The sequence below is a fragment of the Esox lucius genome, chromosome 23 (assembly GCF_011004845.1).
Source record: "Esox lucius isolate fEsoLuc1 chromosome 23, fEsoLuc1.pri, whole genome shotgun sequence".
Lineage (NCBI taxonomy): Eukaryota > Metazoa > Chordata > Actinopteri > Esociformes > Esocidae > Esox > Esox lucius.
Genome location: NC_047591.1, coordinates 10,077,523 through 10,091,840, shown reverse-complemented (window position 1 = coordinate 10,091,840; position 14,318 = coordinate 10,077,523). Strand labels below are relative to the sequence as shown.

The following is a 14,318-nucleotide window of genomic DNA, read 5'->3' as shown; positions in this document are numbered from 1 at the left end:
GTACAGCTTGTATAACAATGTAAATTTGCTGTCCCCTCAAAATAACACAACACACAGCCATTAATGTCTAAACCACTGGCAACAAAAGTGAATACACTCCTAAGTGAAAATGTCCAAATTGGGCCCAAAGTATCAATATTTTGTGTGGCCACCATTATTTTCCAGCACTGCCTTGACCCTCTTCGCCATGGAGTTCTCCAGAGCTTCACAGGTTGCCACTGGAGTCCTCTTGCACTCCTCCATGACAACATCATGGAGCTGGTGGATGTTAGAGACCTTGCCCTCCTCCACTTTCTGTTTGAGTATGCCCCACAGATGCTCAATAGGGTTTAGGTTTGGAGACATGCTTGGCCAGTCCATCACCTTTACCTTCAGCTTCTTTAGCAAGGCAGTGGTCGTCTTGGAGGTGTGTTTGGGGTCGTTATCATGTTGGAATACTGCCCTGTGGCCCAATCTCTGAAGGGTGGGGATCATGCTCTGCTTCAGTATGTCGGCATTCATGGTTCCCTCAATGAACTGTAGCTACCCAGTGCTGGCAGCACTCATACAGCCCCAGACCATGACACTCCCACCACCATGCTTGACTGTAGGCAAGACACACTTGTCCTTGTACTCCTCACCTGGTTGCCGCCACACACACTTGACACCATCTGAACCAAATAAGTTTATCTTGGTCTCATCAGACCACATGGACTGCTTGTCTTTAGCAAACTGTGGGCTTTCTTGTGCATCATCTTAAGAAGAGGCTTCCTTCTGGGACGACAGCCATGCAGACCAATTTGATGCAGTGTGCGGCGTATGGTCTGAGCACTGACAGGCTGACCCCCCACCCCTTCAACCTTTGCAGCAATGCTGGCAGCACTCATACGTCCATTTCCCAAAGACAACCTCTGGATACCAGTATGAAGGAGTGTGAGAGCGATAACACCAAATTTAACACACCTGCTCCCCATTCACACCTGAGACCTTTTAACACTAACAAGTCACATGACACGAGGGAGGGAAAATGGTTAATTGGGCCCAAGTTTGACATTTTCACTTAGGGGTGTACTCACTTTTCTTGGCAGCAATTAATGGCTGTGTGTTGAGTTATTCTGAGGGGACACCAAATTTACACTGTAATACAAGCTGTACACCGACTACTTTACATGGCAGCAAAGTGTCATTTCTTCAGTGTTGTCACATGAAAATATATAATTAAATATTCACAAAAATGTGAGGGGTGTACTCACTTTTGTGAGATACTGTAGCAGCAGTGAGGTTCCAGAAGTAGACATGCATATGTATCAACTGTAAAAATGCAAGCATGATGGCAGGACTAAATGAGCAAACAGTCAAATTGAATGTGCAAGATGCATGTGCAACTGAAATGCAGTGATAGCAGAAGTGAGGTTCCCGAGGTAGACACGTACTCAGAATGCACATGCTGTATATTTAATTCAAAAAAGAAATGCACATGCTGTATACACAATAACATGGTTTATTGAGATCACATCAAATCAATAAAATAAATTGCTGAATAAAATGTGCCCTCTGAATGTCAGCCTTATACCAGTAAGACAACATCTACAATTCTATCGAGTTGTCTAACAGAGCAATGATGTAAACTAACTGTTGGAGGTTGATATTAATGCACCGACTGTGCACATGAAGAACAGTAACAGTCTAGCAAAATAATCATCTTCCAAGGCACATTATTAATAGAACAGTAATCTCAGCAGTGGTTTTACAGTCAATTTTATCAGTTCATTTAGAATAAGGAATGTTCCAGTAAATTATCACACCATTTGAATTATATTCAGGCCACTTGTAACACGGTATTATCAGAGAGATTATAATATCACTAAGTTCCCATCTAATTGTGACTATTCCTGCAGAATTTAGGCAGAAAGATACTACCATCAGAAAGTAAATGATTTAGCTTAACTCCGAATTCTGTAGGGTAATAAACTCCTAATTCCAAAAACGAGGGGGTCTATTAATTCCAAAGTGTTGCAAAATATTTTGTCAAACAAATGAAACAAGAAGGGACCTACCTGAATGCTTTCTATGTTCATATTTAAACCACCTACTCATTCAAGGGTATTCCTTTAGTTTTACCATTTTCCACATTGCGGAATAATAATGAAGACATCAAAACTATGAAATAACACATATGGGATCACGAAGCAACCAAATAAGTGTTAAACAGATCAAAATGCATTTCATATTGTAGATTCTTCCAAGTACCTACACTTTGCCTTGATGATAGCTACCCTTTGCCTTGGAATGTATTTCAAATAATGTGAGTGCCTTGTTAAAAATGTAATTGCATTTGAGACAATTATTTGTGTTGTGACATGGTAGGGTGAGTGTACAGCAGACCATCATTATGTTTGTACTGTAGTAGTCTATATTATGGCAAGAACAGCTCAAATAATCAAACACCAACCACAGTCCATCATCAGAATATGACATGAAGGTCAGTCAATCCAGAAAATGTCAAGAACTGATTTTTTTTTTCCAAGTGTAGTCACAAAAAGCACTATGATAAAACTGTCTCTCCTGAACCCACCACAGAAACGGAAGACCCAGAGTTACTTCTGATTCAGAGGATAACTTCATTAGTTACCAGCCTCAGAAATCAGCAATAAACTGCACCTCAGATTGGAGTCCAAAGAAAAGCTTCACAAAGTTCAAGTAACTGAAACATCTCAAAAACTGTTCAGAGGAAAATGCGTGAACCAGGCCATCATGGTCTATTTGCTGCAAAGACACCACTACTAAAGGACACCAATAAGAACAAGAGACTTGCATGGTCCAAGAAACACAAGACATGGACATTAGACTAGAGGAAATCTGTCCCATTTTTGGTTCCAGCCGCTGAGTCTTTGTGAGACAGAGTGTGGATGATCTTTGCAAGTGTGCCTCCTACTGTGAAGCATTTAGAATTCAAGACACACGCAACTAGCATGGCTATCACAGCATTCTGCAGCAAATCACCATCATATCTGGTTAGTGCGTAGTGGGACTATGATTTTTCCCAAAAAACAATGACCCAAAACAAAACTCCAGGCCATGTAAGGGCTATTTGACCAAGGACAATCACCTGACCTCAACCCAAATGAGATTAATTGGGAGGAGTTGGAAAAAAGAGTGAAGGAAAAACAGCTAGGAATTGCTCACCATGTGGGAACTCCTTCAAAACATTTGGAAAAGCATTTCAGGTGAATACCTTTTTGAAGTATTTTGATTTGTTTAACCCTTTTCTTGGTTACTAAATCATTGCATGTGTTATTTCATAGATTTTCTCCAGATTATTCTACAATATGGCGGGGGACTTGAATGAGTAGGTGTGATCAGACTTTGAGACTGTATCTCAAAATATATATTTTTTGCTGAATAAATACATGTACTTAAATAAAACGTGTGTTTATGACACTGATTCTGTTACAAAACCACCAATTCTGCTTTTGATAGGTCCCTTTCCGTTTCGTTTGCTCTGTATTCATTTTTAAGATAACCGGTTTCTGTTGCAAAACATAGGGCCAGTTTCAAAGGCGCAGATTATCCATATTTAGGCTTGCAATGAATAAACCCAAAAACACTGCCATGCGGTTGACATTCTCATCCCTGGTTTAGTTTGTGTACTGGAAAGACAGCAAGAAAGGCATTGGCACTGGCAGCCTAAAGCCCTTTCAATCTTTTCCCATCCTTCTAGACAATTATTTCATCCTATCCTTCCATCACTGTTTGAGCACTCTGAGTTCATTGGGTTTGAAAAAGGCCTGGGACATCCCCATGCCGTAGATGTAAACCTTAGAGTCCACCACTATCTTCTCCTTCTTCATCAGGTCTGTGGGGGGGGGGGGGGGGTGAAATCCCAGAAATGTGATCTCTTTAGGTAGCCAAAAAATTATGTAATTATATAATTCAAAATAATATGCTAGTAATTCACAAATTGGATTCCATTAAGCACTAGAAATTGTGTTACTGTTAAGCAATATTTGCTCACCATCAATTTTCTTCTGGAATTCATCAAGAGGTATAAGAAGAACATCAACAAATTCTGGAAGGGAAAGAGGCCAGAATAAAACGTGGGTCAAAGCTTTTCTAAAACTGGATAAATAACCAAAATAGTGATTATAATTCTTACAAAAGATTTACCTCCATCACCTGGATGGAATAAGAGAGGGAGGGGAAAAAAATGTAAGTCCCGGACAAGATGTACAGTGCGTATCAGCTCCAAACATTGTATTCTGTAATAACATTCCCAGTCTATAACCTAGCTCACCAAGCTGTTGCGTGGGGTCAGTGTTTTCCATGTCATCTCCGTTGATGTTTACCATGACGATCTGTGTGGTACAGTTAGAGAGGCCAGGGTCCAAGCATGTCACTGGAGGGGGGAGGGGGGAAAGGTTTCGACCTGTAATCGGTTGTGTAACTAACCCAATGGTATTTACAAGGTAAGCTGACAGAGAAATGTGGGGGAATCGCTATGTAGTAAGACATGCTTAGTAAACTTAGCTGGGCCAATACGCACTACTTCCAGGCCTCTCGACCACATGCTGGTAAGTAACACAACCGAGACGCAAATTCAGCCTATAACGTGTGTCTTATCGCCTCAGATCTCTTCACCAGTTGACAGCCCCAAAGACTGTTTCCTAAGTACTCACCCGGGGTGACTCCCACCACCTCTCCCTTGTAACCGGTCTCCTCCTTTAGCTCTCTCAAAGCAGCAGTCTCTGCACTCTCACCCTCATCGATCAGGCCTGAGCCACAGAACAATGAAAACACAGGAAGTCACATAAAGGCATGAGAACGCAGCACCGACGGCTCCAAACCAAAACACACGGCTGCATACACTGTCGGAAACAAAGTTGACGTGTGAACGTAAACACACGTCACCTGCAGGGAACTCCAGGGTACAGCAGTCCATTGGAGGACGGAACTGCTTTACCATGACAACACAGTCTTTGTGGAGGGTCCTCTTCAGGAGAGCAATGATCCCCACACCTGGAACGGAACACAACAATCATACATTTATGAGGCATTTAGCAGACACTCTTATCCAGACCAAGTTACAGTTATTGCATATAACAACGCAACACAGTAGTAGAAAGTACATGATACTCAATTAATGAGTTATCAGAAAAACATTGAAAGGGCTGTTTCTATAATGTCACTGCCCTCATCTATCAGCATGAAATGTACACGCGTACACACCATCTGCTGCGCCTGTTTGTCTGGTTGTTCTTTTTGTAGTCTCCCAGATTCTAATGAAATACAGAAATACATGTAAAAGGTTTGAAGAAAGCAGTGTTTACCAATTGTAGCTCATGCAACTCATTGATCTGTTCAATACCTTGTGGTTCCAACAGGGTCAACATAGGTGGTCTTCTCAAGTTTCAACCATTTCCCTGATGCAATGACCTGAAAACAATAGAATAGTGTGACATAGTTGACTAAATAAAGAGACTCATGACATCAGCCATTCACACGAGTCATTCACACAATGTGCTTGCTATTGTATTAGATCTACCTCTTCTTTAACAACGTGTGGAATGGTGGTCGCTTTGCTTGGGCTGCTCATCTTGTTAGTGTTGTGCCCAGGGAACCGGAATGATGATTTTGTTGTCTGTCCAAATCCAGAAAAAATATTGATTGATCGATTTAATACTTTATATTGAGATCCATGCATATAGAAAGACGGTAGTCAATTAAACAGTTTTATTTGTTCAACAGAAGTTGCTAAATGAAGCAGGTCCCTGTACAGTCTGTAGCCCACTGTGGACGACATAGTGATGCTTTTTGAGAGCGACAAGCTAGCTAACCCGGTAGCTAATTATCTTTTTAAGTTGCTCGAAATGACTACGAAAATCATAAATGCTTATTTAGAAAGAGACAATGAAACAATAACCTAGAAAACGTGTCAAATTTTAAATTGGCTCGAGCACTCACGTAGAGACCCAGTGGTTTCTTGTCAGAAGTAAAGTAAAGCTGCATGAACTGTGAAATCAGCGCCCAGGTTTGACCCCGCCTACGTGTGCAACGAAAAATTAATCCTCGCTTCAGAAAAATGTTATAATCGCATTAATACATTAGAGACGGCAACTTTATATAAAATATAATTAGAAAAAACCTGGAAATAAATAAAAGATACACGAAATAAGTTGATTTGGCATTAATCTACATAGCTGGAACCCAATGTATTTTTCTTAGAGTAAGGATTTGTGTCTGGACTCACTTCCGGTAAAGCATTTGCAGTATGAAGAAGGAGCAAGTTGTAAATTGTCAGTTTTCGGTGTGGTATCCGATATTTAAGAAACATACAATCAAAAGGTAAACGCCTTAATTTTATCAGCAGTGTCAGCATTGTTAATGATATTGTCAACCTTAAATAAACATTGGTTGTGCAACAATCTGGGTAGCTATCCCTAGTTTTGTCAATTTGAAGCCAAGAGCTAGCTGTTAGCAGATACGATGTCACCTATCCGTATGTAAGGTACCAGTGTGACTGGTAGTTTTAAACAGTGTTCACTTTCTAGCTAATTGTCAATTTCTTCATACACTATCCTTTACTGATATAAATAACTTTCATCTTTAAAGTGCTACGTGTAATTGATGTGTAATGAGATTGTCAGTGATGTTGCATCACTTCAACAATGTATTATCTTTGGGACTGTATTCAGTCGTCTTAACTTTGGTCAATATTGTAATATTGTTTGGGTTATCTAGGCTTAATGTTTGTTCTTATCTTTCAGTTTGATTCTTCCACTGCCTCAGAATGTAATAGATTATTTGCTGGACGATGGAACACTAGTAGTTTCTGGAGGGTAAGCATAACTTCACTCCACTTTAAAGCACACAAAGCATGCTTCCTAGTTTCCTGTATCCACTCCCAGATATTTATACTCACTGAATGCTTCATTCAATTTCTCTTCATTCTAGAGACAACAACACTCAGCAAAATCAAACTAACAACAGCGATTCTGAGGAGGAAGACATTCAGGTACAGAAAAATAACAAAATAAATAATATTCTACAAAGGGTGCACTTGTTTTACATTTGTGTTGTTCAGTGCTTGGCCATTTCATTTAATTATTACATTTCTTTCTCTTCATAAAATTAGTGGTCAGATGATGAGACAACCACCACTGTAACAGTAAGTCTGCAGTATGCAATTATTTTTGTCAAGTTTGCAACAAGTTGGATTTACATTTAAGTCATTGGTCCTGAGAGACGTATGTGTGTACATTTCCCACATATATTTTTTTAACTGCCCCTCTCATGGAATCAAACCCTCAACCCTGTTGTTTCGAGTACCATGCTTTATTAACTGAGCTACAAAGGACTGTGTAATATGATTTGCATACAGTGAACATGTGTTGTGATTGCTTTGTTTGTTTTTCAGGCTCCAGAGTTCCCAGAATTTAACTCCAAAGTGCTGGAGGCCATTAACACTCTAGGTGGTTGTGTCTTTCCCAAATTAAACTGGAGTGCACCACGGGTGAGAGTACCAACCCTCCATAGTCTAACACAATGAATATGAGTTTAAAATGCTGTCTACTGTACGTATATATGTGTTTATGTTTTGTAAAGAATTCATTGTTTCATTTCCTCCTGCAGGATGCAAACTGGATTGCTCTAAACAGCTCCCTTCAGTGTCAGAGTCTGACCGATATCTTCCTTCTCTTCAAGAGCTCTGACTTCATCACCCACGACCTTGCACAGCCGTAAAACTCCACACACTCGCATTGTTCTTTTCCCCCTTTTTTTCAGTTGCATGTCAGTCGATAGACTATTTAATTTTGAAAACAAGTGTGCAATTTTAAAGAGATTGGTTGTCAACACTGCTGTGAAAAACACTTGTCTTTGCTTTATTGTACATTTTCTGCCCTCCTCTGGGACTCTGATAAAGCATGCAGTTGGTGGACAGCTCTTGCATGGTCTTAATACAGCAGTGTCCACCGCTTAGTTTAGTTCTGAGCTTTGAATCCAAAAGGAGCCACTGACAAAGTATGTGTAGCTTTCCCCTCTGGGTTTTGCATTGTTTTTGTTTTTGTCAAGTATTTTTATTAACATCACAAATAGACGGGAGTTGGCGGAAACCTTCACAAATGATATTGTGTGTTTGTGTATAGGGTTTGTATATAAGTTTGTGACTATAATGGGGAGTCTGTAACCAAATGGTCCTATCCTACAGATTCCTTCACTGCAGCGATGAGGATTCTCCAAATCCTACCATAAACTATGAGGTATGCTGTAGTTAAACACACCTAGTTGCTTAACAGAAATGCAGTTTATAACACAGCTTGTCTTGCCGCTGCTTTAGTGGTCTGTTGTCGTGTTGTCATCTTCAGCTGGTCCTGAGAAAGTGGAGTGAACTACTTCCTGGTGGGGAGTTCAGGTGTTTTGTCAAAGAGAACGAGCTGATCGGTGAGTACAGTGGAACAATGTTGTCACACTTTTGCTTTACTCTTCCCTCTGTAACATATTCACGGTCCCTGTGGTCTTGGCCTGCATTCACTCACAGCTTTCCTCAGGCAGTGGATTAAGCTTTCTAAGGCTGTTGGGTGGACTGAAGGTGTGTGTGTGTTGTAGGTATTTCCCAGAGAGACTATACCCAGTATTACCAGCACATCTCCAAGCAGGAGGCCCAGATCTGCCATTCCATCCAGGAGTTCTTTGGCCAACACATCCAATACCAATTCCTGGATGAGGACTGTGAGTGGGGTTACTGTGTGAATGTTCTAATTCAGAAGTAATGCAACAAGTAATGACAGGAAGCAATGTATTTTCTGATTTACAGATGTGTTGGATGTCTACAGAGATAGCTGGGTAAGTCTTTTCTCATTAATATTTCCAGACATTATTTCCTGCCTCGCTTTGTTTTTAGCCACTTGGGACCTTTTTCTATTAGTATGTGCATTTTGACCCTGTGTGTTTGACAGGGGAAGGTGTGGCTGATTGATCTCAACCCCTTTGGTGAAGTGACAGATTCTCTGCTGTTTACGTGGGAGGAGCTGACCTCTGGAAACCGCCTGTCAGCCAGTCATGAGGAAGGTGACACAGCCCAGCTGGTCAGTGATCTTTCTTTGTGACAGGATATGGATTATGTGTACATACACATGGGTGATTTTCTGGAGACCAGTTTAAACGTCCTTAAGAAATTCAGTTAAGAAATTCAGTTAAAATCATGATGCAATTGCAAAAATGACCTATCATTGCCAAGACTACTAACAGATGTCTCTCATTACCAAAACGTGTACCGTAATGCATCCTGTAGTCCTAATGTATTGTAATTAAAGACAGTATATTTATCTGTGTCAATTGCAATACAAATGTTATGCTTACTACTTACATATATCGGTTCTTTCAGTCCATGCTTGCCTTTCATTGTCTGAATTTCAAAGCCAAGCAGGTGGAAAGCGAGTTGAGAATCTGAATGTATGCATGGTAGAAATAGGAGATAGAGGAGAGTTTTTGCTGAAAACATTTGATGTGTACCGAAGGCAGCAGCTTACACTGCTGGACTAACCAAGGGCACCACACGTTAACATAAATAATAAGTCATTATGACAACAAAAAAAGAGTGCCATAGTAGTGAGAAATTATAAATAAATGTTTATTACTTCATTTTATGGTTTTATTTTCAGTGTCATTATATCGTCAGTGTTCGGTATATTAGAACATTTTTTTATTATATTTTCAATTTGAATAAGTGTTTGCGTTACTAGTTGAGGAAATATAACCCACATTTGTATTTTTGTCTCTCTGCTTATTGTAATGTTATAACAGCATGTTAATGTTGTGTGTCGCAGGACGGCCCTGCGTTCCGCTATACCACCAGTGATGTGACGGTGCAGCCAAGTCCCTGTCTGAGCTATCGGATCCCCCGGGACTTTGTGGACCTCTCCACTGGCGAGGACGCATACAAATTAATCGACTTCCTCAAACTGGTGAGAAGAACGGCACTAACGATGCCCACGCCATTGATCAGACAATCTCCTTTTTCTGCCATCCATTTTTTTTTATAATCATCCATTTCCTCTTTTCCCTGCAGAAGAAAAGCCAGCAGGAGGACTCTGAGGAAGAGGAAGAGGTACGACAGTAACACCGTCAGCCCCTGAGGAACAGGGTCTCCATGGTGACTGGTAGTTTAGCCTATTGTAACAATAATCCTAAAACTATTTGGCTAGCACTAGCCATTAGCACTAAGACTACTGTATGCCTATAGTTGTGTCCTTACTGGTTCTTTAGTATTCTTATGGAAGCCATTGTCATGGACATCACCCTAGACCACAGGTGTCAAACCGGTTCCACGGAGGGCCGAGTGTCTGCAGGTTTTCGCTCTCACCTTGTACCTGATTGATTAATTAGTTCACTAATTGGTTAATTTCTACCCCCACCTGGTTGTTCAGGTCTGACCTGGGAACCAATTTAAAGGAAAACCCAAAGACCTGCAGACACTCAGGCCCTCCGTGTAACCGGTTTGAAACCCCTGCCCTAGACCTATCCAGAATGTGCCGGATAGTCATTTATCGACTAGAATAAACAAAACAAACTTTAATGAGGAGGTTTCACAACTGCTCTTTTAACTACTTTTCTACCTGCAATGCTGGAAAAGTCCCCCATTGAATCTTGTGTGTGTACATTAATGGTCAGTCTAAGCAGGACTCTTCTGTTGGCCCAGTTTGTCTCATGTAAATATAAATACTGTAACGTAAAGTTGATTGTAAAGGTAAAGTGGGAGTCTGTTACAGTTGTTTGTGTGTGGATTAAAAAACTTTATGATACACCACTTGATTACACGCTTATCGTTTGTGTACAGCTGTAACATACAGTATGTAATTGCACTCATTGAGGGAGATACACCAAGAGTCTTGAGTGGTTCCACATGCACACATGTCCATGTTCTCTAATGGTTTAGACTGACACGCATCTGTATGTAATAGCTATACAAAGGGTTCTCATGAAGTCGCTGTGCTGCATTTCACTTCCTCTTCTACTCTTCTTGGCAATGGCCATGTATTATTGTAGAATTGATTTTCTATGATTCGGTAATAAAATGTTGGTGTTTGTACTAAATTGTCAGTCTGTTTTTTTGTGTATTAAAAGGGAAGGTGCACTGCTTTCACTGGTAGATTTTGTGTAGATGAGTTGATACAGCATGGTGCAACACCAGGGCTGTGGCTTTGATTCACATAGGGGGTCAGTTAGAGAATGTATGCACTTATTAGGCTGCTGGATAAGAGCGTCGGCTACATGCTGTAAATAAAGAAAAATCTCAAATGTGAATGTAATAATATACTGTAGAAGGCTACAGAAGTTTTTCAGGGGGTGATGGAGTTGTGCAGTTATTTTAGGATCCACTTGGGGGAGATGTTTACTTGAACTGAGAAAATACTTTAAATAACAGACTAAAATGAGACATTTAGCTGCTTGTGGAAACAGTGGTCAAGGATAACATGGAAGCCAACTGTTTAGGTGAAACTTATTCACATTGGGGTGGCTATTCTGTTTTGTCGTCAATTGTTATTGCTAGTGTAGAGCCTAGAAAGTAAAATCAAAAAGGAATTCATTTTTAGGTCAGGGCTTTAACTAGTATATATTGTAGCCTGTATACACGAGCAGTGTTTCGATCAGAGAGCTACAATGTTATATTAGTGTCAGGTGTTTGTGTTGTTTTCAGGAAACACAATGTCTGCATGCGGTTGATGATGCCACGCCCTTTTTAAAGGAAGGTGGATGCTATACTGGTGATAGAAAGACAGACTCCTAGCATTCTCTTACCTCCCTTTCTCAATGGCACTCTCTCATCTCTCAGCTTGATAAGTACATAAATACCATCCTACCTCTCTTTGCCTCGGTTGAATAATCATTTTACAGCGGGAGGGACGGTGGCAGATACTTGAAAAATCAAACTTGCTGACTCAGAGCTGGAGAGCCAAGGGAGAGGCAGGCTGAGTGGAGAATAGATTTTCATGAGCCAAGAGAACTGCAGTAGTTTGCAGCTGGAATACTCATGAGCGTTGATCGGCTGGAGCCCACAGACACTCTCCACCAATCTCTTGCCTTCGCAGCCTGTAGCATGCACAAGCTCTGTCTGGCTTGAGAGTCTGCAGTAATTCTCTCCACGAGTAGAGAGTACTATGTTTGTCTGTGTGTGTGTGTGTGTGTGTGTGTGTGTGTCGGTGTGTGTGTGTCGGTGTGTGTCGGTGTGTGTCGGTGTGTCAGTGTGTGTGTGTGTGTCGTGTGTGTGTGTGTCGGTGTGTGTGTGTGTTTTAGGGGGATCACAGCCAATCAGCGTTAAGACACGGGAGACTGCTGTAAATGGAGTATTCAACTACATATTAACACCCAAACACAAACGTATTTTGAACATTTTAATGTCATCATTGGTCAAACAAAAAGCTTTTCTGGGGTCAATTAGTTGCATTCTCTGTCAATCCACTTAATAAAAGTAAATTAATGTTTTTGATGACAGCATATTAATTTTGTGTAGAGACGCAAATTATGTCGAATCCGTCAATGTTATACAGCCTATTATACATCCACCAGAAAAAGCATAGCTATAGGCAAATTAATTTACACTAACGAACATATTAGGAAACGTGTAGATCTGTCCGTTTGAGATGGTGCTGTAAATACTGTAATTTCTGAAAGGTATCTTTGGTGCAATGCGAATTATCTCTAGTCATCCAGTCACACACGCACACCACACTAACTTGTGCGCGACGCTGTCAGGTCCAGCGACGAGCAGCATCCTACCCTCCCACATTGCCATAACAACCGATTCGACTATCAGCATGGTTAGATGAAATAATCCTCACATTACACACTGGGGTGTTCAACGCAGGAAGTCATTCATTTGATTAAACTGAATTATATATTTTGGACAAAGCAACCGCGGAAAGGAGGTGGCACATAGACCTGAACGATTTAGGCTTCGTCAAATATATAATCCAGACCATCTGAACCCTGCAGGTGCAACCACCGACGGTGAACGGAGGTTTTCTGTCAAACAGAACCGTACAGACAAAGAAGCGCATAAAACAGGAGAACTGAATCTAGAGCTGTGCTGACATCTATACAGCGGAAAAACTACGAACGCCAGACGTTTTTTCTTCTTCTGTGGCTCGTTCTATGCGCGTGGGTCTGCTCCTCTCGAGCAGGAAGTATAACTCGAAGCGTGGGAAAGCTCCATTATCCCGGGGGGCTGCTGTGAGTCGAACTGGCATCGTTTTCCCCGGTTATCCCCGGTTCCACCATGGCTCGGGAGAACGGAGAGTCGGGAAAAGGGACTTGGAAAAAGCAAGTCGACGACATCAAGAAAATATTTGAACTGAAAGAGATCCTCGGAACGTGAGTGTGCTATTTAAAGCTAATGACATTCTGAAAAAGCTTATTGTCATTTCATGAATGTACTGTTTGCTGTACTGTAGCCTACACCGAGTCAGTACTGTAGCAAGGCCTTTCAAACTTTGTTACCGAATACTAATAGCGGAGTGGTCACACTGAATAGCCTGCACTAGTCTACAGTACTCAGTTATTTCGGTTCAGCAGCTTTTCAGTCCATCAATTTAAAAAGAAACCAGCAGACATTTCATTACATCTCTTACATGACAGGAGACAGGAGAGTGGGCTATGCTCATATAATCTATAGATAAATATCTAAGGTCGCTTTTCACTTGTCACGTGCAATAACAATAAATATGATGAGGCCCAATGTAGGCAACTGTAAACTTCTGGGAACTGTTTACATAAACAAATAGACATTATGTCTAAATAAGGGGGTTCGTGCGTTTTAGAACACTGTTTTAAAACTGTTAAGCATGTCTTTTAGTGGCAATGTTTGTTGTTAGTCTTGGCTTTTGTTTAGGTCAGCCTACATTCATACACCCTTCTTGCCATAGAGCCACGTTGCTCTGACAGCTAGTTGTGATGCTAGGAATGACCTTTGGAGACGCAGGCAACGAGATACTGATAGTCATTTAGTAATCGACATTTGACCAGCACTGTAGGACGAGGGCTTAGATTGTCTTCTGTAGCATACCCAGCATAGCCTAATAGTAACATGTACAGTAGTTTAGTCTAACTAAACACGAATTAAAACTGTGCCACAATTAGGGCAATTAAATATGTTTCCATAATTAACTGCTTCTCTGCTAGCTAACCCACTTTCCAGAACATCACAAATCAACAAAGAAAAGATAATACTGTATATTTTCAGTGTCAATCACGATCCGTTACTTTAAAATGTTACTCTTCCGAAACCATTAGTACGATCCCCATAAAAACTTCATATTTATGAACATTGAGCACAGTTCTTAAAA

At 40.8% G+C, this 14,318-nt stretch overlaps 3 protein-coding genes across 4 annotated transcripts in view; 2 read left to right on the top strand and 1 right to left on the bottom strand.

Moving 5' to 3' along the window:
* Positions 1 to 1,459: 1,459 nt before the first annotated feature.
* nudt5 (nudix (nucleoside diphosphate linked moiety X)-type motif 5) lies at positions 1,460 to 6,073 on the bottom strand. 2 transcript variants are annotated; one of them, XM_029117079.2, is made up of 10 exons: positions 5,941 to 6,068; positions 5,522 to 5,617; positions 5,345 to 5,412; positions 5,206 to 5,255; positions 4,888 to 4,995; positions 4,656 to 4,751; positions 4,274 to 4,375; positions 4,147 to 4,155; positions 3,995 to 4,048; positions 1,460 to 3,835 (listed from the first exon to the last, which is right to left on the bottom strand). In XM_029117079.2, exons 1-10 carry the CDS (start codon positions 5,983 to 5,985, stop codon positions 3,726 to 3,728), a joined length of 738 nt encoding a protein of 245 aa, XP_028972912.1. In that variant the 5' UTR covers positions 5,986 to 6,068; the 3' UTR covers positions 1,460 to 3,725. The 2 variants fall into 2 exon arrangements, with proteins under 2 accessions (XP_028972912.1, XP_028972913.1); XM_029117080.2 differs by having other exon boundaries at positions 3,720 to 3,835; positions 4,136 to 4,155; positions 5,941 to 6,073.
* A 56-nt stretch (positions 6,074 to 6,129) lies between these two features.
* Positions 6,130 to 10,355, top strand: cdc123 (cell division cycle 123 homolog (S. cerevisiae)). Its single transcript, XM_010901299.4, has 13 exons — positions 6,130 to 6,321; positions 6,744 to 6,815; positions 6,931 to 6,991; positions 7,112 to 7,144; positions 7,394 to 7,489; positions 7,609 to 7,715; positions 8,186 to 8,237; positions 8,343 to 8,418; positions 8,584 to 8,706; positions 8,792 to 8,820; positions 8,934 to 9,062; positions 9,804 to 9,941; positions 10,046 to 10,355. The coding sequence occupies exons 1-13, from the start codon at positions 6,248 to 6,250 to the stop codon at positions 10,094 to 10,096; spliced, it is 1,041 nt and encodes a 346-aa protein (XP_010899601.2). The 5' UTR covers positions 6,130 to 6,247; the 3' UTR covers positions 10,097 to 10,355.
* Positions 10,356 to 12,685: 2,330 nt separating this feature from the next.
* The window catches only part of camk1da (calcium/calmodulin-dependent protein kinase 1Da), a 53,678-nt gene continuing 52,045 nt past the window's right edge, over positions 12,686 to 14,318 (top strand). The window contains exon 1 of the mRNA XM_013140123.4: positions 12,686 to 13,347. Within this exon, the coding sequence (XP_012995577.3) occupies positions 13,253 to 13,347 (95 nt within the window). The 5' untranslated portion in view covers positions 12,686 to 13,252. The remainder of the gene's footprint in view (positions 13,348 to 14,318) is intronic.